This window comes from Punica granatum, chromosome 6, assembly GCF_007655135.1.
Source record: "Punica granatum isolate Tunisia-2019 chromosome 6, ASM765513v2, whole genome shotgun sequence".
In the NCBI taxonomy this organism is placed as follows: domain Eukaryota; kingdom Viridiplantae; phylum Streptophyta; class Magnoliopsida; order Myrtales; family Lythraceae; genus Punica; species Punica granatum.
The window spans coordinates 402,275-429,112 of record NC_045132.1 but is presented as its reverse complement, the minus strand read 5'-3'; the positions used below and the strand labels follow the sequence as shown (position 1 = coordinate 429,112).

At 38.5% G+C, this 26,838-nt stretch overlaps 5 protein-coding genes across 10 annotated transcripts; 1 reads left to right on the top strand and 4 right to left on the bottom strand.

Annotated features, from left to right (window-relative positions):
• Window positions 1-7,905: 7,905 nt before the first annotated feature.
• Window positions 7,906-10,722, bottom strand: LOC116211678 (farnesylcysteine lyase). The gene is made up of 5 exons (XM_031546152.1): window positions 9,969-10,722; window positions 9,603-9,776; window positions 9,119-9,478; window positions 8,718-8,893; window positions 7,906-8,379 (listed from the first exon to the last, which is right to left on the bottom strand). Exons 1-5 carry the CDS (start codon window positions 10,530-10,532, stop codon window positions 8,112-8,114), a joined length of 1,542 nt encoding a protein of 513 aa, XP_031402012.1. The 5' UTR covers window positions 10,533-10,722; the 3' UTR covers window positions 7,906-8,111.
• A 2,571-nt stretch (window positions 10,723-13,293) lies between these two features.
• LOC116211041 (RNA polymerase II transcriptional coactivator KIWI-like) lies at window positions 13,294-15,549 on the top strand. 2 transcript variants are annotated; one of them, XM_031545236.1, is made up of 5 exons: window positions 13,294-13,765; window positions 13,966-14,071; window positions 14,896-14,918; window positions 15,008-15,068; window positions 15,194-15,549. In XM_031545236.1, the coding sequence occupies exons 1-4, from the start codon at window positions 13,634-13,636 to the stop codon at window positions 15,065-15,067; spliced, it is 321 nt and encodes a 106-aa protein (XP_031401096.1). In that variant the 5' UTR covers window positions 13,294-13,633; the 3' UTR covers window position 15,068; window positions 15,194-15,549. The 2 variants fall into 2 exon arrangements, with proteins under 2 accessions (XP_031401096.1, XP_031401095.1); XM_031545235.1 differs by having other exon boundaries at window positions 15,008-15,375.
• Window positions 15,550-15,910: 361 nt separating this feature from the next.
• LOC116211039 (NAD-dependent protein deacylase SRT2) lies at window positions 15,911-19,897 on the bottom strand. Its single transcript, XM_031545234.1, has 11 exons — window positions 19,749-19,897; window positions 19,578-19,620; window positions 19,261-19,459; window positions 19,005-19,070; window positions 18,705-18,750; window positions 18,157-18,317; window positions 17,897-18,026; window positions 17,319-17,483; window positions 16,811-16,938; window positions 16,416-16,515; window positions 15,911-16,323 (listed from the first exon to the last, which is right to left on the bottom strand). Exons 1-11 carry the CDS (start codon window positions 19,782-19,784, stop codon window positions 16,270-16,272), a joined length of 1,128 nt encoding a protein of 375 aa, XP_031401094.1. The 5' UTR covers window positions 19,785-19,897; the 3' UTR covers window positions 15,911-16,269.
• Window positions 19,898-20,858: 961 nt separating this feature from the next.
• Window positions 20,859-24,871, bottom strand: LOC116211036 (lipase-like PAD4). 5 transcript variants are annotated; one of them, XM_031545229.1, is made up of 8 exons: window positions 24,715-24,871; window positions 24,261-24,627; window positions 23,377-24,075; window positions 22,124-23,253; window positions 21,639-21,996; window positions 21,496-21,539; window positions 21,279-21,353; window positions 20,859-21,179 (listed from the first exon to the last, which is right to left on the bottom strand). In XM_031545229.1, the coding sequence occupies exons 1-4, from the start codon at window positions 24,771-24,773 to the stop codon at window positions 22,474-22,476; spliced, it is 1,905 nt and encodes a 634-aa protein (XP_031401089.1). In that variant the 5' UTR covers window positions 24,774-24,871; the 3' UTR covers window positions 20,859-21,179; window positions 21,279-21,353; window positions 21,496-21,539; window positions 21,639-21,996; window positions 22,124-22,473. The 5 variants fall into 5 exon arrangements, with proteins under 5 accessions (XP_031401089.1, XP_031401091.1, XP_031401090.1 ...); XM_031545231.1 differs by having other exon boundaries at window positions 21,279-21,539; window positions 21,639-21,752; window positions 21,917-21,996; XM_031545230.1 differs by lacking the exon at window positions 21,496-21,539 and having other exon boundaries at window positions 21,639-21,752; window positions 21,917-21,996.
• LOC116210939 (tRNase Z TRZ1-like) lies at window positions 21,105-22,140 on the bottom strand. The gene is made up of 6 exons (XM_031545103.1): window positions 22,114-22,140; window positions 21,877-21,996; window positions 21,639-21,752; window positions 21,471-21,539; window positions 21,279-21,353; window positions 21,105-21,179 (listed from the first exon to the last, which is right to left on the bottom strand). Exons 1-6 carry the CDS (start codon window positions 22,138-22,140, stop codon window positions 21,105-21,107), a joined length of 480 nt encoding a protein of 159 aa, XP_031400963.1.
• Window positions 24,872-26,838: the final 1,967 nt, after the last annotated feature.

Here is a 26,838-nt window from a genome sequence, read left to right as displayed (position 1 = left end):
AAATGGAGACCTCTCCTTAAATCACTCCCTAGGATTCCTTATTTATTGCAGTTCATACTTCTTCTTATTATTATTATTTGAAAAAACAAGAAAAGAAGAACCCATTTTCACGTGTGTATATTATATATAGGCTATTGTTGTATTACTATTATCATCATCATCATTATTGTCATTATTTAAAAAATGAGAAGATTAGCCCGCATGGGATAATTGCTAAAAAAAGAGAAAATTATTATTATTATTTAAAAAAAAAAGAGCTCATTGTAACATGGGATAATTGCTGAAAAGAATTAGAAAATTATTACTATTAATAAAATGTACATAACATGCACATCGGATAATTGCTAAAAAGAATGAGAAAATCTATATATAATGTATAGTTGCCGAAGCAATCACCATTATTCTCCATGTGTGTAAAATATTGAAATTTATACATCTATATATAATACATAATTCTTGAGGCATTCACCGTTGTTGGCCATAACGAAGGCTTCCTTTGAATCACTATTAAAATGGCACATTTAATGCATTTTTGTAACATACTTGTTGTTATTATATAATATTAATAATAATAAGGTTCTTATTATTATTGTAGTTGATATTATTGTTGTTGATATTATTGTTGTGGTTTTTGTTATTGTGGTCGTCGTCGTCGTCATCAATAACATTATTATTTCTGTGTTTTGTTAATTCTTTCGAGAGCATAATTGTTATGGATTTCGGAAATGGGATAATTGTTGGGAGAAAAACAATTGCTAGAGAGAAAATTAATATTTTGCACCATATGTGATAAGTGCTCGGGACAAAATCTATAACAATTCACCAAATCTATATATAATATATAATTCATGAGGCACTCACCATTGTTTGCCATTTGTCTTGAATCACTTTTGAAATGGAACATTTAATGCATTTTTGTAACTTAATTATTGTAGTAGTAGTGGTAGTAATAATAATAATAATAATAATATTATTATTATTATTATTATTATTATTATGTTGTTGTTGTTGTTGTTATTAGCATTTTAATTTATATGTTTTGTTAATTCTTTCGAGAGCATAATCATTATGGACTTCCGAAATGGGATAATTGTTGGAAAAAAAATATAATTGCTAACGAGAAAATTAATATTTTGCACGATACGTGATAATTGCGTGGAACAAAATCTATAATAATTCACCAAATAGGATAATTGCTAAGGAAATCCATCATCGATTAAATGGGATAATTGCTAGAATAAGAAATAAATTTACCAATCATCATCATCATCATCATCATCATCATCATTAACGAGATAATAAGAATAGTGACAAAGAAACCAATCTATATATTATATACAATATATAATTGCTAAATTTCACCATTATTTGCCTTTTTACTATTATTATTGTTGTTGTCGTCGTCGTCGTTATTTTCATTATTATTATTATTATTATTATTATTAGCAGCAGTAGTAGCAGCAGCAGCAACAACATTAGTAATAGCAGTAGTAGCAGCAGCAGCAACAACATTAGTAATAGCAGTAGTAGCAGCAATAGTAGCAATAGTAGCAATAGGAGGAGTAATAGTAGTAATTTACATAGCTTTCACAAAATGAGATAATTGTTAGGATAAAAATAGTCATTTAACAATGTCTAAGTTTTGAAAATTCTCCTTAAAATTTTAAAAACTCTTTCATTATTTTAAGTTTCTTATTCCCAATTATTCATATATAATTTTTTTATTCTATTAATAATGTTAATTTGGTATTCTTTTTTAATAACCTACATGAAAACATTACGTAACTAACAAAATGAAATCCATTACCCAATATTTTGAAAATTATAATTATAATTTCAAGTATTACAAGATATTATAATGTCTAGATTTTTTTTTGGAATTTATGAAGACAGAAAGGTTTCATTCTTTTATTTCCAATTCATCAGTTAGATGAATAATTCTGAATAATAATATCTTCAAAAATATCCATATCTGCAGATTATCTTAGAAAAAATTAAGGGAAATATCTATTACAAAATTTAACGCTCAATTTTTTGGAAAAAGTACAAAAACCTCCCTTATGGTTTGAGGTTAAAATAAATTGCATCATGTGATTTTTTAGGGACACATAACACCATGTCGTTCACTTCGTGAGACATAATGGACCTCACCGTTAATTTTTTCATCACTTTTGTCCTCAAACTTTACTTTTTTCCATTATTACCCTCAAATTTTTAACTTTTTTTGTAATTTGGTCCTAAAATTTGAAAAAAAAGAAAAAGAGAAAGAGAGAGAGAGAGAAAGGACTTGGGCCTCCAGTTGGCGACCTCGACCCTACTACCGAGGTTGTCGACATCCACAGAGGACGTCGAAAACCTCAAGGTTAGGGTCGAGGTGGCGATCTCGACCCTACCCTTAAGCTCGAGATCTCGGTCTATTTAGGGCTTGGGGTCGCGAATCTGCAGCCCTGACCCCACCTCCATGGTCGCCAACATCCTTTGTGGGTGCATGCAACCTCGGTGGGTGGGTCAAGGTCGCTCAACGATGGCCTCGGCCCCTTCCCCCTTCTTTTTTTTTCAAATTTTAGGACCAAATTGGAAAAGAGTTGAAAGTTTAAAAGTGATAATGACAAAAAGAAAAGTTTGAATACCAAAAATGACGAAAAATTAATTTTGAGGTTCATTATGTTTTACGAAGTGAATCACATGGTATTATTTATTCCTAAAAAAATCGTAAGGTCCAACTTATCTTAAACTCATATTACAAGGGGATTTTTGTACTCTTTTTTTTTTTTCCCTTTCTTTCTTTTGATGACCCAACGCAACTGCGCGGGTTAGTTTATAATAATTGCCAAATAATGTGGGTCGGACGTTGAGGCCGTCCCAGCACGTGCGTGGGCACACATAAGGCTGCATCATGAGTGGGACCTACCACAATTGGTGCGGCGTCACCCATCATCGATGTGGGACCCTGCCGCACGACATACATCTCACCCGTACACGTGTCCGATGTGATTAATAAAATGGTGATTTTATTAATGTGTGACGCGAGTCCAGGCCGGATTCGTGGGCTTTAGCAAATCCGCACGCAAAATACTTATCGGACCCCACAAGATCAACGGCAGGGCAGCGCCGTATTCGTGCAATTTCGTTTCATCGTGCCCTCTTCTCCTCCTCTTCTTTTTTTTTTCCCTCCCTTTTTTAAATTTTAATGTCTGGCTTAGAGCAATTCCTACAATTTTTTATTACAATTTGTGCTTAAACAGCCTCTTACGACCCGTTTCCAATCAAACTCTTGTGAGAAATTGTTTCGATTCAGTTTATTATGAATTCAATGATAAGTTGAATTATAATTTTGCAAAATTCATGGATCTTATCTGAAATAAATTGAATAATTTAGTTTGGACCCCATTGGAATTAAATCAATATATTTCAATAAATTAACCATCAAAAGATGTATTTAAATAAATATTAGTGTGTTTCCCTTTAAACATATATATATATATATATATTAATTTTAAATTAAAAACAGATGATATGGTGAAACTTGGTTAAGATCATACTAGTATAAATATCAAAAGCTTCCATTGGTAAACAATCTATAATTCAGAGAGAAAAAAAATCTAAAAAATAGCCAATGATATGGTGAAACTTGTATAAGATCATAGGCATTTTTTTCATATATTGTATATCTATATGTTATAAAAAAACTCTAAGCATAATTGCAGTGACGAAACATATATATTTGTGTCTTAACATACAGTGATAGGGCATTATTTGCTGCGTATGCAATTAGGGCTTGTTAATGAAAATCTAAAACCTTTATCGTAATCCAAGCTGCGAAGTTATTGTCAGTCACTATTAAAGTATCATATCTGATATATTGTAAAAATGGGAAAAAAAAATCCCTTTGTGATCACATATATAACAGTACTAACATCTATCATATTTGTCTATCTATCTATATAGAATATAGTAGAGTTTTTGTTTTTTTGGTGTATACCCCGATATCCAAAAATTCATTGATCCTGACTAAAATAGAGTTAATTACAAGAATTATAACAAGGTGACAGGAGGCACGGGCATGACCACTCTCTGTTTTCTACTTTATTCTTTTAATTGATTTCAACTTTTCTTTTACAATTAAACCCCAAAATTTGAAATCATCTTGCAACTTATTTTCATTATTTGACTCCTTTAATTTTATTATTTTTTTATAATCCCTCATATTATCTTCTAAATATCTTTTGTATAAGCTAAACTCTTCTTAACTTCCACATGTCGAAAATTGATTAGTGTAATAAAATAAGAGTAAAATACACTTTGCCTCCCAATCTTTGGCTTCAGTTACATATTTCCTCCTAACCTTTGAAAATTTACATTAGACCCCCGGACCTACTAAAAAATAAGCACTGTGCACCCTCTGTTTAATTTTCGGACATTTTTCTGACCAGAAAACGTCACATGCTCCTCATGTGACTAATCTAAAGGTCAAAAGGGTCCATATACAATTAATTGAATTGGAAAAAAAAATCAGCAAAAAAAAAAAAGAATTGGAAATGAAAAAGAAAATATTATTTGTATTCTGGATCAACATGCAAACTGCTCACTGTTTTGTATTCGGGAATATAGACATCTTGCTTCATGTTTGCATTGTCGAAGCTATTTTCTCAACAATTTGCATTTTCTAATTCAGATCACTGTGATGATACACAAAGACAAATTCTAGATCGATTTCCTTTATCCATCCCAAGAAAAATGGAGATCCAATATAACTGCACTAGAAGAACAGGGCAAAAGCAAGGATTGAGATCACCTCATGACAAAGAATATGCCACGAAGCAACACAGCCTATCATTTTTTTTAATAACCATCAACATCAATTCTTGGGCTTTGCAGGAGTTGGGGAAGATGGCAGTTTTCAAATCGAAGTACTGCTAACCAAAAGGAAAATTTTTAGCTTGTGTACTGCAATACGTCGTTAGAAGAGCAATAAAACACAATCAGAGATATAGAGAGAACATTAGGATGCGGTGAAGATGATGAACTACGAACAATTTTATCGGGCACATTGGATACTCTAGACTTATTTGAGTCCCCGAGATCGGATGCTCGACTCTCCACCATCGTTGTATTTGGGTAGTGAAAAATCCTGCCACTTAATAGGTTGGTTGAGTTGGGTGTCGGGAGGGATAATGGGATCATGGAAGAGATCGAGGTGATGATGGGTGGTGCGACGGGGCTATCAGCCATGCCCAAGTCCTCCAGTTTATTTTCTACTTTTGTTTTCAATGCAATTGATTGTATATGGACCTTTTTTACCTTTAAATTAGTCACATGAGGTGCATGTGACATTTTCCGGCCAAAAAAGTGGTCGGAAATTAAAATGAAGGTGCACGGTGCTTATTCTTTAAAAGGTTGGGGGGTTTGATGCAAATTTTCAAAGGTTAGCGTTATTGTGCATCTAGACTCAAAGGTTGAAAGGCAAAGTGCATTTTACTCATAAAATAATTATTTTTCCGTAGAATAAGTTGGAAATGAATAAATTGCATGTTTAATGGTTTTGTAACTTGGAATTTTTCTATTTGGGTTATTGTGTTTTTATTTTACACTTTACACTACCTAAATACTAAAATGATTACTGATTATATAATTGGTTATTCAATTAAAACTTTTTCATCTGCCATATTTTATGAATTGAAGAAGAATTGATTAAAATATAGAAAGTTCATTGCTATAAACTTATCAAAATTATCATAAAATGGTATTATCAAATCTTTAAAATTTATAATCAATCCCATGCATCGCCCGATTTTTTTCATTACTACTCTCCTTAAAACGCTACGTTCATGGTGTAACTTAAAACGCAAAACTGGCGGAGGAGAAACTTCGTGTCTTGGTCCATATTTATTATTTAATAAATATATATAAGGAAATAAAGAAAAGGGATCAAGACTACTTTAAAAAATTTGAATGGCTTGTTTCGAGGGCTAATCCTTACCCCTACTTCCATATATGTGTACGGATGCAGTGATTAACGATTATTAATTGCGTTTGGTAATGAAGTTAAGTTTAATTTAATTTAATTTAGTTTAATTAAAAGATAAAGACAAAAGTAGTTGAGAACAGTCTATGAAAAAATTTGAATAAGAAAATAAAAAGTAATGATTGCGTTGTTAAAATGGAAAAAAAAAGTGTTGAAATTGAGAAAAAAAATATTGAGTAATTGAAATAATTTAATATTAAAAAATTAATTTAAATAATAAATAAGAAGAAGTATAAAAATTTAAAAAGTAATAATTGTATTGTTGAATTGATGAAAAAGTTAAGTTAAATTAAATTTTGTTACCAAACTCTTCGGATATCATCATCTATCCAGATTCGTAGGAGCCCCTCTTGGATTGGGACCGATCCATGAGACATGACCCCAAATGCCAGGAGATTTTTATGAATGTTGGAACACATACAAAAAATGCAAGTGCCCTCGATATTATCATACGAGGGTTGGATCCGTGTTTCGCACCCAAATAATTTATTGACATGATATTTGAATTTTACATTAAGAAAGAGAAGTATACCGATCAAAATTCCACGTATCATATTTATATATTCTATCTAATTTGGGATAAATTGATCCGAACTATGATATTCCCATGCATCATATATAACATAAATGATATGTCAAATTGAGGAATTCCCCATCGACATGTATGTCAAACAATTAAAACAAATGAAATGGGCCACTCTTCTTGTGCCCTCAAACTTATGACGACGACGACGATGATGATAAAATTAATAAAATCTAAGTAAGTCCATTTCATACTATTTCCAATTTGTCAAATCCAATTTGCCCCCACAAATCTAAATAGGGGGGGACAAGAACCGGCAAGCCCATGTTACTTCGACATTAACCCATCTTAATTTAATTCCGCCACTTAAATAAAGCACAAAGTATATCGAACAGATGCTAGCAAGTGTGATCTCGAGAGCCCAAGAGGGGAATAGAGAAAGGGATACAGAGACATGAACCGACTCGCAAATGATAATAGAACCTATGATCTCTTAATTTTAAGTCGAGAAAGGTACCAACTATACTGAAACTCACTTCCTCAATACTAACACGGCAACACCGGACGTATTACAGAGAGAAGGTGCGGGGGAGGAGCAAAATTAGATGTGTGTGTGTGTGTGAGAGAGAGAGAGAGAGAGAGACATGATGTGGACCCAATTGATGTTCCTACGCACGTTGTATGACTTTGACAGTAAACACCATCTGGCCGGTGAGCAGAATCACGTTAGTCGTCATGTGTGTTTTGTTTTGTTTTGTTTTGTTGGGCATTGGCCTTTGTGAGGTGTTTGACTTCTAGTGACTGGCCACACTCACTGGCATATTATTCCATCATGTATGCATGCATGTTTGCATGCCCTCCCCTCACAATGCATGCACACGCATTGATTAATTAGGGAGTGAAACATGCTAGCCATTTGCTCCCAACAGATCAATTACTATACCACTGGATATCGACTGCCACACGAAGCCCTCGTCAATATTGACTGCGTCTAACTGCCACTAGGGTCATCAGGACATTTTTCCAGCATATGATCATGTGTTCACAATGCTTTTGTTAGCTAGATAATCTTTTAATTTTTGGCCTGGGCCTTCAGCTCACTTAATTGAATCCAGTATCATTAAATTTTCTACTGAGAGATGAATAGGCTCATGACGCATTAGATTTGCAAGCGTCCTGGAGTTTATTCTAGTAGTGATGGATGATTGTTCAACCTGTGTCGTCTTAAAAATTGCCAGACCAATACTGATCAATCTCCATTTGCCACTATTATTGCATTGCGTTGGACCGTGGCACCGTGCCGCCCCATGATTACTGACCAAACCATTGTTTGGGCCTCCGCCCAAAATGCTCAGGATAATATAAGAGGGGCAATGGCCCAAAGAAGGCCTTCATGAACAATGATAACATTGTCACTCACATTTCTCACATACAAAGTTTACATTGTCACTCTCACATTGCATGGCATTATTTGGGGAAAAAAAAAAAAAGTTTATTGTTACACGGAACGATATTTATACGTTAGATCAGTAGTCTCGTGAGGCAAAACACCCTTCCCATCGTTTAGAGATCTGAATGCAAACGAATATCAGAAGCAGAGGCATCTGAGCTCATAGAAACTGAGTGGTCCACCTTCCCAAATAGTCTCGTCAGGATTAGACGAGCCACGTTCTCGGCAGCAACAGCACTGGTCTCCATCGTGCTCGCAGCATTCTCAAAGGCATTAATGTAGTAGAGGTGACGCCCATCCAGTATAAACGGGGCAAAAACTTCCGGAGCCTGGTAGTGAGGATAGGCACCCCAGTCTATACGAATAGTTTCCTGCCGAACACTGAACAGACATTGCCCCAGATATATGATAAGTGCATGAGAACCGCAATCTGTACTAACACAATTTGTACCGCATTCTACATGAAAACCTCCGTTTGGCTATACTCTGATTGTATCTTGTTGTCCAGTGTTTCTAACTCTTAACTGATGTTTTCACTTTCGCATCAACTTAGAAACTGTAAAAGCACAGCAAATTCAATTCTCTCCGCAAGAAGCGATTTCCCCTCCCATTAAGATCAGCAAACAGGTTTTTTGGAGCGTTTTTCTATTGTCATTGAAATGAGATGAAAAACAAAATGCCTCCAATTAAATAATTTTTCAGAAAAATTGAAAGGTTACCTGAAAATTTGATCCAGCAGCGCGTCTCCCATTGTTTGGCGGGAGAAGACCTTGTAAGTTGCATCTTTCTCACTGTGTCGAGTCAGAATTGAAATGCTCGAGAAGGGTAGCCCTGGTTCCTCGATTGTTCCCACTAGATGAGGAATATCAGCGGCAGATCCGAGACCAAAATATGCCTTCAACATCAATCAACAACATATCCAGTCAATATAAAGTTAGCATGAGCAATTGCACTGCGCAAAAGAAATACATCAGACTTGTATAATGAAAAATAAACATTAAGTCCCAAATCACTCGAAATCTTCTGAAGAAACTAAAAAAATTATCAGAAGAGAACTAACAAATAGCTCATAAAATCCAATTAGAGAGAACATAAATTATGGACCACCAAAGGCACTCACGGGATTCAAGAGACCCCGAACAAAGGTGGCATGAGTGTGCTGCAGCTTCCTTGGGGGAATTGATACAGGAGGGTCGAAGCGAATGCTCAGCTCATCAAGAGGAGTTGCAACTATTGTGACCTCACACTTATAGCTGTTACCTTTGGTGGAATTAAGCTCGTAGTAGTTTCCTAGTTTCGAAATAGATTCTATCTCCTCACTCAGATGCAATGAAATGTCTGAAACATTAAGCAAACCCGAAGCCATCTGCCAATTTCCTCCTTCAACTTGCCACAGATTGTCACCTGCTCCTGCCATAGAAACAGCACCAGCAAGCCCACTGATTCGGCTGCTTTGGCCATAGTTAACTCTAGTTATGACCTGTTGCAATGTTGAACACGTCTCAATTAGAAGGACACGGTTTATTCTCTGCTCGGACAGTAAGTAGGACCAACCCGACAAGATCAATCAGCAAAGAAAAGGGAAAAACACCGAAGCTTCTTACCGTGATAAGTTCCTTTATCAGTGCCGGGCATAACCCAGCGTCGACTAATTCTTCCTCGAGCGTTCGAGTTGTGAGATTATACAAGCCTGCCCATTTGAGCATATCATCCACGGTCTCGAACACAGGTCTTGTTTCAAAGCTCTCATAATACTTGAGGAACTTGTTCACGGTACTCTGCAGCAATATCAAAACACCCACGAATTTTTGAGAGACAATATCCTTCATTTCGTTGCGATTTTTCAGCTCATCCACACATGTAGTCCTCAGCTCAGTGAAAACAATCAAAAGTGGCAAATTTTTCTTAGCTTAATTGTACTGGGACCATCCAAGACCCGTCAGAGAGAGAGGAGACGGGCTCTCACTCACCTCAGTGAAGCTGTTCATCCTGATGAGGGAAAGACCATAACGGAAGAAGAGCTGCAGAGCGTTGGCAAAGGAGACAACTTTGTCGACAAAGGGCAGCTTCTTGGTGTTAGGAACGCTCCAAGTCTTGAACACGAACTTCTTCCCGTCCCAAATCCCGAAAGAGCCGTCATCGTCGTCGCCATCGCCGGCCTTGGAAGAATTCGGCCACTTGATTTTTAATCCGATCAGCTTGGTGTAGTTGAGGACGTGGTAGTTCTTCGGGTGGAGGATCGACCCGCCGGCCTCGAAGGTGTCGCCGTCGATCTTCACCCTAGCCATGCGGCCGCCCACCACGGGGTTCCGCTCAAAGACTCGGATTCGAAGAGTAGGGGGTCCTGCAAAGGGGGCGGGGGAGTACTGGCGGAGGAAGTGGGCGGCCGATGAGCCGCCAATCCCGGCGCCCACAATGCAGACGGATAAAGGGTCGGATTGGGGAGAAGATGAGAGGGCGAGGGAAGAGATGCAGAGGGCGAATAGGAAGAAGAGGAGGAGGAGGAGGAGAGCGAGCGGAGAATCACCCGCCATATGCGTTTTCTTTTCCCACGGGTAGTATTAGGATCTCTGCTCAGCTATGCTCTGCCCTGCCCTGCCCTGCCGTGCTCGATGGGTCTGTTTCTTCTTCTTCAGTTCGTCAACGGTTGTGTCTGTGCGGGAATAGGTTTGGCAGGATCAGGAAATGGGAGACTCACGTTATCGATCTCTTTTTCTTTTTCTTTTTCTTTTTCTTTCTATTTTTCAAATATCTATATCATATTTATAAGGGAGAGTGACAAGGAAACTCTCTCATGCATCCACATGTCATTCTAAGAATAGCAGAAGTATATTATTTTAATTTATTAAAAAAAAATCTTCTATATATATTAAAAAATAAAGATTCGGTGGAGAGATTTAATTTAATATTACTAAATGGTAATAAATTTCTACTTTAAATTTTAAAATCTAATGATTTAAATAAATTACTTTTTAAAATGACACTTTTTAAAATGTCAATAAGGAGAATTTTATATTGAACGATAAATTTAGTTATGTAAAATTTTTTGAGAGATCCAACCACATTTAAAAAGTACTGAGGAGTTCATCGAAGAAAAAAAAAACTAAGGAATTTAATCTAATAACTTTTTTTGTTATATAAATGTATCTAAATTAGGGTTTTTTTTGGCAATTCTTAAATTAAGATATTTATAACAATAATTCAAAAAACATTTTCTAAAATAACGTGGTACTTCAAATAACATTAATTACTCTATAAATTTTATTAACTATCATTGATTTAATTATTGAGTAGCATATTAATTTACATTATATGTCATTGGCTAACTTTTTTATCATCAATTATTATTGAGGAGTTGATACTTGTATATAATAATAAAAATAAATTATTTTCTGCCGCAAAGCCTAGGGAGTTTTGGTAATATAAATTACATTGTGGAGATGGATGGGGAAAGGAAGGCATAGCTTTTCGTTTGGGGATGCAATGTAGAAGCCAGCCAGAAGGATCACAAAGAACGATTAATGGAGACGTACTGCTGAGGAAAAATATATAAAAAAAAAAAAACAAAGAAAGAAAGAAAGAAGGTTTAATTGAAATGGGAATGGAAGTGCAATCCATTGGTTTCGTTTTCGTGCTTCCTTTTAAGTTAATTCTTCATCATGTCATTGTATATAATCTTGTCCTTTCAGTATTTCCAGGATAGTTAGTTATAACACCCTTCCGTGGATGCATGTTTCACGAGCCGTACGTACATATGCTTTTCAATTTATTGGTCGATTACTCGACGATATTGCTAAATTAAGTATTACTATGACTGCGAATATAAGCTGCCACTGATCGTGTCTACTCTAGTATATTAATAATATATATAGATAGCATGTGAATGCAAGTTTGTTTTTCTTTTTTTTTTTGGTAATCCGGGACGTTCAGGTTTTGCCCGACTAATCCCGAGACTCCGTGAACCCCCCGTGACAAACGGAGTCGATAATCACGTCAACTGCACTCCGGTGGTTCTAAGGGATTTCGAACTCGGGATCGAATAAATACTTAAGTTCCTCCTTATCATTAGGCCAAATGCTTAGAGTTCATGGGAATGCAAGTTACTTTGTCGAGGTGGAGGGAGATGAAAAGTACATGATGTGAATAAATAATGGATTGTCCTGGTGATCGGAAGCATGCACTTGCTAGCTAGCTAGCTAGTATATCTTCTATTAATTTTTGTGATAATTGAAGTGTGAATGCACGCATTAATAAGGCCTAGGAAAGTACATCGATCGGGGAGGTAACCTTCGAACATATATACAGAAGGAATCAAAATCGGACATAAATCTTAAATGACCTTTGTCGTGAGCTCCGAGGTTAGAGTCCCTTGGAACCCAAGTACAAAGAGGGCATGGATTGGGTGGTCTCTTCGAGCAAATCAGGGAAGAAATTCACTAATGAGTCTCCATTAGATTCATCTTAAAATAATCTTCTCTAAAAAATTTGAAAAATAAAAGGATAAAAGCACTAATATCGACTAAAATTTGTTTTAGTTTACAGAACCCATAACAATTGCATCCCACCAAAGCTAAACCCTTTCACTTTTTATCTTGGTTTAAAATTTTTCTTTAAGAAAAATCCACATAAAACGGTTAACATATTTCGTGCTTATAATCAGAACCAAATCGAAATCAATTTTTTTTGGCTCGGCATAATTCTTCGAAAAGTTATACGGACTTTTTAAAATTTTTCATAATCCATTCTAGGTGATTGCGAGGGTACCAAAGAATCATCCTCCATTATATAGTTCCACCAATGCAATAGATTATGAAAAGATAACACTTGACTTGTTATTTTTTAACCCTCCTGCATTTATTATTCAGCCAAAAAAAAAAAAAAAGAAGCTCCTCTACTTATGAAATATCAATTTTTGTGAATTCTATTTGTGACCTTAGCTCTAGCCTACATAGTTGATTATTTATTACATGAGAAATGTTACAGCATTTGGCATCCAAAAATAACCACCACGATTATTATATTTATGACCATTAGATCTTCTCAGTTTAAGATTCATCATTCATAATTTGACTATTCATATTTTTTATCACGTATCTTTTCGTCGACTCTCAATCTTGCCCGTGATTGAGCCAGATCCATTTCATATTAACCAAACTGAATAGTACTGGTTCAATCAAATAAGAAATAATTTAATTACTTTAAAATATTGCACATGGTCTTCTCTTCCTCTTTCTCCAATCGAACATGAGATGATTGAACCCAACATATAATCACGAAGTCGAAGACGATCGATGATGATCTCGGGGCGGTGACAATCGTCTTCAACAACGTATGCTGGGTTCAATCGTCTCTTGTTCGATTGGAGAAAACGGGTAGAACCCAGCACAAAACACCGAGAGGCCTACCCGACCCGAGAAGCCCAATTGAATTTCTCCCACATTTGTGTTGAGCACTGCCTCTACTATACCCTTTGGCTCTGGCGCGCAGCAGAGTCTCTCTCTTCGTTTTGGCAGTTCTCCTCCTCCTTTCCCGACTTTGCGCAAGCGAAGCGTGCTGAGTGCCGATCAGTAGAGCAAGCAGCAGCAGCAGCAGAGGGCTTGCCTGTTAGATAGCTAGCTAGCTTGCACGAGAGAGAATGTCGCTGCAGATGAGAGGCAAGAGAAAGGACGAGGGCAACGCATCGGACATCGACTCCGATGGTGACGCCCCGCCCAAGAAGAACCCCAAGCAGGACTCTGACGATTCCGACGACATCGTCGTCTGCGAGGTCTCCTTTTTTCCAACATTTTCCACTTTCCCAATTACTTGACCATTTTTCTCTGTTTCCCCCATGGCATGGGGGTTTTTCTATTCTAGGGCTTACGGGAAGAAAAGAAAGGATTTTTATATTTTGCTTTTCCTTCTTGGGTTCGATTGATGATGAATTGTCCAATGGTGTTGTTCGTTCGTTGTTGAAACTGTATGCAGCTATCGAAGAATAGGAGGGTGTCGGTGAGGAATTGGCAGGGCAGAGTCGTCGTGGACATCCGTGAGTTCTACTTCAAAGATGGGAAGCAACTTCCTGGCAAGAAAGGTCACTCTCTCTCTCTCTCTCTCGAACTGCCTCTTGTTTGTTGTGCTCTCGTGTGAAGGAATTCTCTGATTTACACTTTGGGCTGCGTGGTGGTGATTCTTTGGGGATGGGATGAGAATTCGTATTGGAGTTCTTGTCATGGAATTTTTGGTCTGTTCAGAAGATTGATATTGCACCGTCCGGATTCTTCTCACTGCATTCCTTTGGTCGCCTTGAATTTATCATGGGAAATGCCATGACTGGATGATGAATGATATACGATTTTTAGCTTGTGTAGTGCCCGCAGTGCTTCTTTGTATGTTGGAGGGAAACAAAAATATTAGCTTCCATTGAAGTCTCTTCATCAGTTCGGTTGCTCCATGTTAATGTGCATGTGTTTAGTTTAGATATGTCGTGTCGTCCAAAGCTTAATTCCTGCTCGAAAGAGCACAAATCTTGTCAATATAAGGAGAAATCTGTTGTTTGTGGAGTGATTTAAGTTTATGATATCCACCTAATGGCACTATAGAATAGATAGCCTGTCGTGTTGTATATCAGCGAGATAGAACTCTTATTAACAACACACTAAGGAAATAAGACTGAATCGGTAAAAAAAAAAAAAATTTGCAGGGAACTCTCTGCTTCGACAAAGTTGTCTTCTCTAAGTCATGTTTGTAACTCCCGCTAATTTAAATACCTAGTCTAGTTCGGTTTGGTCTGTAGCCATGCCCTTGTAAGACTATGTAATATTACTTTCCGTGTCTCTTACCCTTTCTTCATTCCCTTGCTCTATAATTAAAATACGTCATCGTAATTCTTACTGTTGATGATAAATTTTCTTGCAGGTATCTCCCTATCCATGGATCAGGTAAGCGATTGTGTTGGTTACATGTCGGGTGCTCTTTCCAAGTACTGGAATGGAGCGAGAGAGTCTCACTAATTCTATTGTTTTTGCAGTGGAAGAAACTAGCGGATCACGCGGACGAGATCGACAAGGCGATGACCGATAACTCATAAGGTAGGGGATGGGAAGAAACTGGTGAAGGGAGGTTCGTGTTTATGTTGGATATTAGTAGGAATTTTAAATAGCTTGCCTAACAGGACCTTTTTTGGTTTATGGCTCATGTGACCTGTGGTTCGTAGTGCGGAGGTTCTCTATTTTGTGTTTACTGAAGGAGGGACACAGTCAGGTATATAGTGGACTTGTCTTAACACTTCATCTAGTATAGTAAGAGATGGTTTTTAACCCTTTGAATTCTCTCTATATCACTCTCTTCCACTTTCAAATGCTCGGGCATTAAACTGGGATGGTGATATTCTGGTCACACCGGCACGGTGAGTCTCCTCTGAGAAGGATGGATGGGGCTGCGTAGCGGGTGATGAACGTAAAATGAATTGACTGTTTAAGGCAGGGTGAAGCAATGTTAAACTGCTTACTTCAATATTTCTGAGAGCTGGAAAGAGAAATGCTTTCATGAACCTAATGCAGTTAATTATTATTGTCTTGTCTTCTAAAAACGAGAAGATGCTTTCATCAAGAAAATAACACTCTCATCCGAAAAAATCTATATTTACGTACTTTAAAATATTATTCAAAATTGTTGTAAGAAAGCCAAAAATCGAGAAAGTTCTCGTCCATCCTACAAATATCTATATATTTTTAAAAAAATTATTTTAAGAAAACTCTTCAAAAAAGATTGAAGAAAGTTTCATCTAATTAACAATCGAGCATTATCAGACCATTTGGCCAGATGCACAACTCTGCTATATTATATATATATATATATATATATATATGTATGTATATAATAGATATGAGCAGTTAAATCGCATGAATCGACTCCAGGGACCTGCTTGTCCTCACATGAATCAACAGCGTATCTTCAACATTCCATAGTGAACGCGAGATCTGCCCCTAAAAATTAGGAATGCCCTCGCTTAGACATGTTGATACAGTACAACCAGTTGAACTGAACTATCCAATGTTTCTGCAGACCAACTTGAACAAACTGGTCCGGCCTTATTATGATATGTCAATTAAATAGGCAACAGTGCGGACATCAATTTCACGTAGAGTCCTAATCCGATATGATTAAATTACATCCAATTAAAATTTCCGGGAGATCGTAAGCAGCCTAGCCAAATGAAAGAGCCATGGCGGAACAAGTTGAGCACGGTTGGTCATTACACTGAGATTCCACTTTATATGCAAATAATGATCATTGGAGAGCTGGGATACTTAGGGAACCTTCGTTTAGCACCCTTGGGAGAATCTGCATGAAACACCGAAAGTCCAATAAGAATCAGCAAAACAATCCACAAAATCAGGATGCACATATTTGAATAGCTTCCAGAAGAACTACACCTCTCCCAGTCGGGCATTAATTTTCAACGGCACAATGTCATCTGCTCGCGTCGGACCTATATTTACAATCGCTGTAGCAGCACCTGCCTCATGAGCTGCCCTATAGATTCCAAAATAATATCAAGAAATGTAAACCACCGACTTAAGGTTCAGCACATCCAAAGTGGTGTTAATGGACATCTCTCTTTGATTGGAAGCGATTGGCAGTAAACTTGCCAATTGTTGCAGCATTAGAGAATGCTCAAGTAACATAATGAATAAGATTCAACAAGTTTCTCACAGTTCATGGCTAATCAGTCCCATAGTTGCCAGATGCTGAGATGGGAGGAAGCAACATGATTGAGAATGCAATATGATGTCTGTGTAAAATAACTGCACATGCAAGTATAACGTACTTGACAAGCCGAAAAGCAGACATAGTCATCATAGATGATCCCAACATGAGAAAAGCATCACACCCTTTGGCTGCCTCCATTGCTCTATCAGCTCTATCTTTGGGCACATTATCCCCGAAAAATATGACCTTCAAAATCAAGAAAACAAAGCCTACTTATAGAACGATAGCTTATTGCTCTCATGATACAAAGTAAAAAATTATTTCACCAAAAATTATAGAATGACAGGATGTCCCCTGAATTAAACACGACAAGTTTGACGCATTATCGTGATATGCTCATGCCAGTCACCAAATTCCTTGTCTTTGTTACTAAAAAAAGAACACACAAATAACATTTTACATCCAACTATTTCATCTTCCTTCCGTCCATTTTCGATGCATGCCGCGTGATAAAAGATCTAATCTATTTTTTGCTATCATCTATCAATGACTAACCAGAGTGAAAATTCCTATGATGAACAATCGAAAAGTTTACAACCGAAGGAAAAGCATAAAAAGTTACTTACATCAGGTTTGAGAACCCCCCGGCATTTTTGACAGGTAGGTATATTGAAATCTTCCTCCCAGAATTTCTCATCAATCTCGATGTCACCGTCAGGCCTCTGCTTCATACCAAAGCTTTTGTCCGAGCCAGGGCTTCCACAGTCCAAATTTTCAATTGCAGCTGCCCACTGTAATAAAACATTGCCCGGATGATTAACTGTATTATCGCAGATCATAAAAATATATCTTAGAATTCCATTTACCTAGAGCTATAAACTTATATCAAGAGGTCTGCTGGTTGGTTACACAATCCAGGAACACTTGAAGATCTCATAACAGCTAGAAAATATCAAAACTAGTTGCATAACTTATCGAAATACCATGTGACCAACGACTAAGTCCGCACAAATATATTGAGAATAGACTAGAAGTCAAATCTACTTTACAGAAGCAAGTGCATTGCACGCCCTATATGCAATATCAAACATATTCTTGAAATTGAATGAAAATAAAAAGTTGACTGACCATTGTAAGTTCCTTGAGAGTTTAATAAGAGCAATAAGTATTTCAGACTACATCAACTACTCATAGGAGGACTGACCTTCGGATTGAGGGCCTTCACTTCTTCCTGAAACAGCTCCCGACAAAAGGAAAAGCCGCAATCAATACAAATTACACTATACACAGTTCCATGCAACTCCAGGGGATTGCTACCAGCACGATGATGCAACCTAACAACAACTTCAAGAATAAATGGCAGTTCTCATATCTAGTTTATGTTATCAAATATTGAGAAAGAATTTTTTTTTAAAAAAAATTACTACAAGTTCTTTGAATAATAATGTAAACTTACACAATTACCTATCAACATTTTGTGTTATCATAAAATCTATCCGCCCAGCCATTTCAAGCGATGCTAATGCATGATGAGCTGGACTAGGCTGTGCCGCAGTAAATTTTCTCCATCCAGCATAGCTTCTAGCCCAGTATCGCCTTCGTGCCCGCCTAGAGCGAATGAATTCCTATAGAAAAAACTTGATGAGTTGAAAAAATTGAAAGATTCAAAATAGCAGAACTGGAAGACAGGATAGGGAAGACGATTAGGACAACAAAAATCCATACTTTCTCATTGCAGACTAATGTCCGACACATGAAGTTAGATATAGTTGATGATTTGGATCAAGATAATCAATCATCCATACGATGGGGAGAAAAGAATGAAGCCACGTACGAATAAAATTATATTTAAGGGATCACTAATGCAGAATGACCCCGTGCTTTGTGCCTGACAGGATCTCTTATTTGTTTGATAAAACTTGTCACAAAGTAAAAACAATAAATGGAGTGATCTTCATGAGACGAGGGATAAACCAACAAAGCAGATCTATAGCACGTGCCTTTCAGATCACCTGGTGGGTAATTGGTCTGAAACCTGTACTATAAGCTCCATGGGGACTGCAAGAGGATGATAACCACCATTAAATTAGAAATAACTAAGAATTATTATCACACAATGGACCAACTAAACAGACAAATGCACCAAGCAGAGACACCTAAAAAGCAACATAACTGATAAAAACAGCGAACAAACCTGAGCAAAGACAGTAACCGCAATCACGTATGGTTTACGAATTACCCAAATTTAGCCCTACCCTACTACAATCATCACTTTAGGCTCAGTAGCAAATAGGGAAGATAATGAGACTGACCTTCTATAATCAGGAATTCCACACTCCGTGCTTATCCCTGCTCCAGTCATCACCATGAGCTTTTTACTGAGGATAGATAGAAATAAGAAATAAAGTCAAAGCCGGCAATTAGCTAAACATTTCCTTAGGCGAAAAAGTAAACTCCTCATTGAGATTGAGAAGAAAATGTAGAGCTGATTAATTACATGGACCACGGAAGCGGCAACTCTACGGGAGGGACAAGAATCTTAAAGCAGAGCACAGAGCACAGCACAACCTTTGATCAATGAACTGATACAAGAGGTTGACGTCATTGGCGGACGGAGGGTCTGCATCAGGGACCACCTTATTGTCCTTATCCAAAGGCTTATTGATCTGTGGACTTATGGGAACAGTCCCGGGTGCCGTCATCCCGGAGTTGGTCCGGACAGACTTTATAAATACAACTCTTCTTCCAGCAGCTCTCTTTCCCAATCCTGAAACAAGTTTATCACTTACAAAAAATCACCTCCAGTGCAGTGCGCAACGCTCGAAGCAATGGAAAATGGTGTCACAATCAATCCTTACAAAAACAAAAATATAGATAAATCTCACCGGAAAATCTAAGTCCCAATAACTCCCTCACTCCTCGTAAAGTCTGTCAATTTGAAATGCAAATTCTTTTATAAGAAGCAATGAAATTAGGATATGATATGAAGCGGTGAAATTTCACGAATAAGAGAAGGAAAATCCGCCATGCCCAGAAACAAAATCGACACAAATCACCTCCATTGACAACCGCATCAGCATGGCATCATTCATGCCGAATAAAGCCACGAGCCAATTCAGACGGAGAGGTCCGTTGCCTTGCCGCAATTCAGTATCATCAACCAATTACATAACTAACTACTATTGAAAATTTCTTCGCGATGGATACTGAGAGAGAGAGAGAGAGAGAGAGAGACTTACAGCGGAGAATAGAGGCGAACGGAGGAGCACAGAGGCCATATCCTTCCGGATTAATGATTTCTTAGGCTGAGAGACAGCGAAGCTCAGAGAGTGGAGGGGAAGGAAGAAGCGGAGAAATGGCATATGGATGGATGGATTGCAGGAGGTAGAGGGAAGAAGAAGAAGTAGGAGGAGGTTTGCGTCGATCAGATCATCAATTCATGAGATAGAGATAGCTGCTGGGACTGGGACTGGGACGGTCGTCTGTCGTCTGTCGCCGCGAATTGGTCCCATTCAAAGCTTCACTATGTGCCTGCCACGTTGCTTTCGTCACCACCGTCTATTCCTTTCCTCCTAATAAAAACCATAAAGATTAAAGATTGCCATTGCCATTGATAGCAGGTGGCTGACCGGAACTGGATGGAAGCCCATCTTCCATAGAATAGAAGATAGTCTCACGGACGCTGGCCTGAACAATTACCATATGATGAACTGATGAATATGAAGATGAACAATTACCATACGGTCCACTCTGGTGAAACTCAATACTGCCTCACCTCACCGTGCAGGCTGGGGAACTGTTCACTTCTCACTGGCTTAGGACAAGTATCAGTATCACTCCTCTCAAGTTGAGATGAGACAGGTTATCGTGCTAGTGGGACTCGGATGTAGTTACCGGCCGGTCACTATAGCTGAGACCAGTGTGCTTCTCTCATAAAATGAAATCATGACTAGTTCATTTGACAACATTCATACGCGCAATTTACTCCAATATATACGCACCGCGTTCGTGATTCGCTGAAGTCACAGAAATTGGCTAAGCTTGTAATATCGTTATGTTCTCCAAACATATGTTATGCTAAGGATCATTATCTTTTCAAGTCAACCCTCTGAATTTACGCAGATTACAACTAACCCCACAAAAAAAAAAAAAGAAGAGAAAAGACCTTTTCAGAAGGAGACCACACACTCCATTTAGATCGAACGATACATTATTTTCGATCAGTTACATACAAGCAAGCAACAGTTGTAAGATCCTAACTCGCCATGCCTTGCTAATTTACGGAATTATCTTACTGAAGAGAGAAAAAAAAATGCAAAAATATCATGAACCCAAACCAACTGTTACACAGAACACGTGACAGCAAAGAAAATGCCCCACGAAACTTGTTTAATTCCAATGGTCGAGTAAGTTCAGAAACCTTGAGTGAGTGCAAAGACTCTTCCGGATAGAGGTGGCTCCAACGCAGAGACAGCTGCTTCGATTTCCTACCGAGTGAGAATGCAAATTAGTATCTCCACCAAATACAAGATAAATTCTGTTCTTTGGTTTGTTCTGTTTTTCATCAAGGAGTTTCAGAAGGGTACCTCACGTTTGTGTCGAGCTGAGAAATGGATTAGAAGTATGGCTTTGTTCTGAAACTTATCTGCATACCCAACAATCTGAAAGGAAGCGCGAAGTGTTATTACGAGTAGCAGACCATGTTATGCAAGCAGAGACAGATGAGTTAAATTCGATGAATGCATTTAGGGGACAAAGTAGATGTCTCTAAAACTAGCCTCTGACAGGTGAGTGTGTCCATACTCTTTTGCATCTTCGACAGTCACCGTGTCATTAATGAAGGTGCTCTAGAAGATATGGTGCATCAGAATAACTAACATCAGAAACCACTTATTACCCTTTAACTTAGCACATAGTGACGGTATTATTAGAATAGGAAGTTATACCTCCAAGATTAGAATCTTAGCCCTCAAGACATCGACGTTATCACTATCAGCTATAAAGTCAGACATTGTGTCTCCTGTAAAAGCAATCTCAGGTACAGTAATGGTGTTCGTGACCTGAAATGCGAAACATCATTACGATTTATGCATGGAGGCAAGATAACAATAGGATTGAGACACACAAATTGGAATTTAACAAAATAGAAAGAAATGCTGCCACATCTCCCAAATAAAAGCTAACTGCAACGACAAAGATCTGCCTCCCTTCAACACCAGACAACCTCAAATCCCGAATCTCTCTGCCAGAAAGGCCTGCATACTCCTGCTTCAGTTTCTGCTTTACAGAGTAGACTACGTAGCCCTATGATACAACAGAAGGAGAAATAGAACTGTCAGGCTCAGAATCACTCTTTGATCTAGAATGAGTGATTATCTTTCCTATGGAAATAAACATAAAGAGAATCCAAAGACGAAAAACCAGGACTAACCTGGCTCGAGATGACATGGTAAGTCCTAAAAGCTCTTACTTTAAGATCTTTCTTAAAGTAAGAAATCAAATGCTGACGGATGGTATGGAGATAGTAAGGCTGATCATGACTAGCACGATAGGAATTTGTTACTATAGCTGAGACCAGTGTGCTTCTCTCATAAATATCACATATCTACCACGGTATTCCCTCTCCACTTGTCTCTCAGGCTGGAAATTCTGAGCGGATCCAAGTCATCTGAAATCCTTTGCGGTTCTTCCTTCCTCAATGCTCTAGTTCCGGTTCAGTGAAATCAAATGCGACGGATGGTATGGAGATAGTAAGGCTGATCATGACTAGCTATGTTATTGCTAGGACTTGCTATTATTGATCAGTTGCTGAAACCTCGGCTTCAATGCTGTCCACTCTTGGAGCCACTTGCTGTAGCTCGAGTTTGCAGCTAGAACATCCCTGGACACCTCCTTGCTCTCAATTAATTCCCCTGCGTACTTCTCGAACTTGCTTATCCTCTCCAAGACTGCCCCTAGCTTCATTGGCTCGGTCTCCTTCTTAGCCATCTCGACTGACTCCTTCACTTCCTCGACCCTCGCCCAGAAGCAAGAGTCCTGAGTCAAGCCCGCAAAGTTGTTCCTCTTGCTACTACTCTTCTTTCCTTTACTTCTTTCCCTCCACCACCGGTCGAAAACCCGATACCTCCTCTCCCTTCCATTCTCGATGTAGTGCCCCTTCTCCCGGTGCTTCTCCATTCGGTAGTAATCGGCTATGTCCAGGGGCTCCACAAGTAGCTTGTAGAATTGAGATGCATTGATCCACTTCGACCTCCGGTGGAAGTCGAAAGGCAGCTCGTTCCTCTCCCACATTCCGACCATCCCATTCCAGAAGGTCGCGAGGACGACCCTGCTCATGTTCACGGCGTGCTCCCGCTTGGCGGTCCGCATCTGCCTGAACGTGTCATAGTACCCAAGCTGCTCCTCAGACCCGTCGCATAGTGCTTTGTACCACTCAATCTGGGCCCTGTTGGGCGTGATCTTGGACAGCCGGACTGCTAAGTGAGCGCTGTTCAGGTTCCGCGTGCTTCCATTCTGCCTCGCCATTTCCAAGCAGTCTCTTGCCGATCCTAAGACCATCTCCTGCAATCGCATACGAAGCAATAACAGGTTTAACAAGCACTCTACCAATCGAGTTCAAGTTCGTTCCAGGTTCTGCACGTCTAAAGTCTTACTGCGCCAAAAAAAAAACCGATCCTTACATACCTGTCTGTCTATTCCGGACGACTGCAATGCCAATGAAACTCCAGCATCGTAGGTCGATCCGTTCAACCCCAGTCCCCCTTCCTCTCCCTGCAGTTCCCTCCTCTTCAAGAACTGAAGAAGCAGTTTCCCGATGTACTCGCCGTACTTAAAGTGATCCTCGGTGCTCTGTCTAGGGCAACTCCTCGAGAACAGCAGGTGCATCATCTTGACGACTGAAGCGCCATTGTCCAGACAAATCCCCCCCTCCTCGGAGCAGAACACATAGGTTCCCAGCGGCGTGAAGCACAACCCGTCACTCTCCGACAACCCTTCCACTTCCTCCGCCGCCTTCTCAGCACACGACAGCACGTAACTAAACAGCGCTTCTTCGGGAATGCTGTTTGTTCCGAAGTGGCATAGGTGTAGTAGGGAGAGGATGTGGGCCGAGGGAGGGGCGAAGAGGAGGCGGGGGATAATGTCGTGCTTGGAGACCACGTGGCAGAAACTCCCAACCCACCGTTCCCGGAGTATGGCCTTCGAGAGGGCAGAGTTGCCGAGGAGGGGCGAGCCGAAGGTGATACAGAGAAGCGGGATGGAGGAGGAGGAGGAGGAGGAGGAGCGGCAGAGGAGCCAAAGAGAGGTGAGTGCTGCGGCCGCGGCTCCGATGGAGTGGCCAGTGATCACTATTGACTTGCAATTGCTCCTCTCTAGCAACGTCATCTGGAGGAGGAAAAAAAAAGGAACAATCCTCGGACCGATCAGGAATTTGTTTCCTTGGATCATATTGGATTAATCGATAAACCTCGTACATAGTACAATTTACAGGTATATTAGACATGTCGAGATTCATTTTAGTTTTAGAGCAGCATGCCATGTCAGTAGTAAGGCGGATATTAATTTTAGACCTGGTCTTGGAAGTTGCAGTTCCCATAGAAATCCAGAAACAGCTGCAGAAATCCGGCGTGCACCATCACCGGCTGCTCCTCCTCCTCCTCCTCCTCCTCCTCCTCCACTGGGCTCTTCAGAGCCGAGAACAGCCCGTTGCTGGCCACATCCAGCGGGACCATTGATCCCCATTTAGGATCACACAGCTCGGAGTCAGAGCCCCCGACCACTTGAACTCCAGAAAAGGCCAAGTAGCCCACACCCCCAGCTACCTCGACCACATATCCTCTCGGGGCCACCGCATTGGCGTGGCTGCAGATCCGCCACGCGCTGTCCAGCAGGGGTGTCGAGGTCACGAAACTCGCAAGCATCTCGCTAGTCTCGAACCTGCAGGGAGGCATAGGCTCGGGTTAACTAATCGAATTCAGCAAGCCACCAATTATTATATATGCAGAAAAAAGATTGGAGCGTTACGGGGAGGCGTTGTCGCAGGCCATTGGAATTGAACTCAGAAGTAGAGAAGTAGAGTCCATTCATTGGAGTCAATTTATACATATATATATATATGCTGCAAATTTCTTGGCCTTACTCTTTTTTTCTTTTTCCTTTTTTTTTTGGGTCAACGTTGTTTATCTTCATTTATTTTCTTGCGGGCTTCATTTCATTTTCATAGGAAGGAAGGCGACGCTTGCGTGGAAATGAAGTGGAAGGCCTGCAGAAACTACAGCCTGTGCCACATGTATTTTTAAATCCAGCTACGAATGAAAGCATTAGTTAAAGTTTTATAATAATAATAATAATAATAATCATACCACTAAATTGTAGTATTAGGAGAAAGGGGTGTAGTGCAGTGGCTAACACTCTCACCTGGTAATCTAAAGATTTTAAGTTCGATTCTTATCAGTAAGACTACCCGTACTCTTTTATTTAGATTTCCTTTCAATTTCCTTGTATTAGGCCATGAGCCTCCTATTATAATCGAAAAAAAATTATAGTATTAGGATGTACATATTTAATGAATGTATGTAACTATATACATGCATTCATTAAAACTGTATTATATGATGTTGATTAACTAATGAGATCAACTTTAGTGTCCGTTAATATTCTTGAAATATAGAATATTAACGGAAAGAAAATAAATGATTTTTTCTAATATTGTCAGTGATTTACAAATATATATATATATATATATATATATATATACACACATATGTGTGCGTGTTATTTCTTTCCATGAAAGTTCCCTTTGAAAATGACACCTCTGTCCTATGTTCTCTTCCTTCCATGTTTGTTCCGTGAAATTTCGGAGAAACTGTGACAACTATTATAATAATAATAGTGTGAAATTTAGTATGAGAAAAAAGAATAGTTAAGAGAAAATAATGATTTTATTATTGAATTGTCAAAAAAATAATGATTGTATTATTAAATTGTTGAAAAAATAATAAATAGTTGAGAAAAATTAATATTAAAAATTGAATGAATGGTTAAAAAAATTAAAGAAAAAAAGTAATAATTATGATGTTGAATTGAAAATAAGTGGAGTAAAGTAAAAAAAAATTATAAAACCACGTGGGCTTTCACAGTTTTCCGAAATACCCTTGCAATACAGATCTCAATCTATAAGAGCCATTAAATTAATTAAGGATGTGATTGTAATCAAATAAATAAATAAATATATATATATATATATATGAAAACAACTCCAGACTACATCAACTACTCATAGGAGGACTGACCTTTGGATTGAGGGCCTTCACTTCTTCATGAAACAACTCCCGACAAAAGGAAAAGCCGCAATCAATACATATTACACTATACACAGTTCCATGCAACTCCTGGGGATTGCTACCAGCACGATGATGCAACCTAACAACAACTTCAAGAATAAAATGGCAGTTCTCGCATCTAGTTTATTTTATCATCTATTGAGAAAGAAATTTTAAAAAACAAAAATTACTACAAGTTCTTTGAATAATAATGTAAACATACACAATTACCTATCAACATTTTGTGTTATCATAAAATCTATCCGCCCAGCCATTTCAAGCGATGCTAATGCACGATGAGCTGGACCAGGTTGTGCCGCAGTAAATTTTCTCGATCCAGCATAGCTTCTAGCACAGTATCGCCTTCGTGCCCGCCTAGAGGCGAATGAATTCCTATAGAAAAAACTTGATGAGTTGAAAAAATTGAAAGATTCAAAATAGCAGAACTAGAAGACAGGATAGGGAAGACAATTAGGACAACAAAAATCCATACTTTCTCATTGCAGACTAATGTCCGACACATGAAGTTAGATATAGTTGATGATTTGGATCAAGATAATCCATCACCCATACGATGGGGAGAAAAGAATGAAGCCACATACGAATAAAATTATATTTAAGAGATCACTAATGCAGAATGACCCCATGCTTTGTGCCTGACAGGATCTCTTATTTGATTGATAAAACTCGTCACAAAGTAAAAATAATAAATGGAGTGATCTTCATGAGACGAGAGGGATAAAACCAACAAAGCAGATCTATAGCACGTGCCTTTCAGATCACCTGGTGGGTAATTGGTCTGAAACCTGTACTATAAGCTCCATGG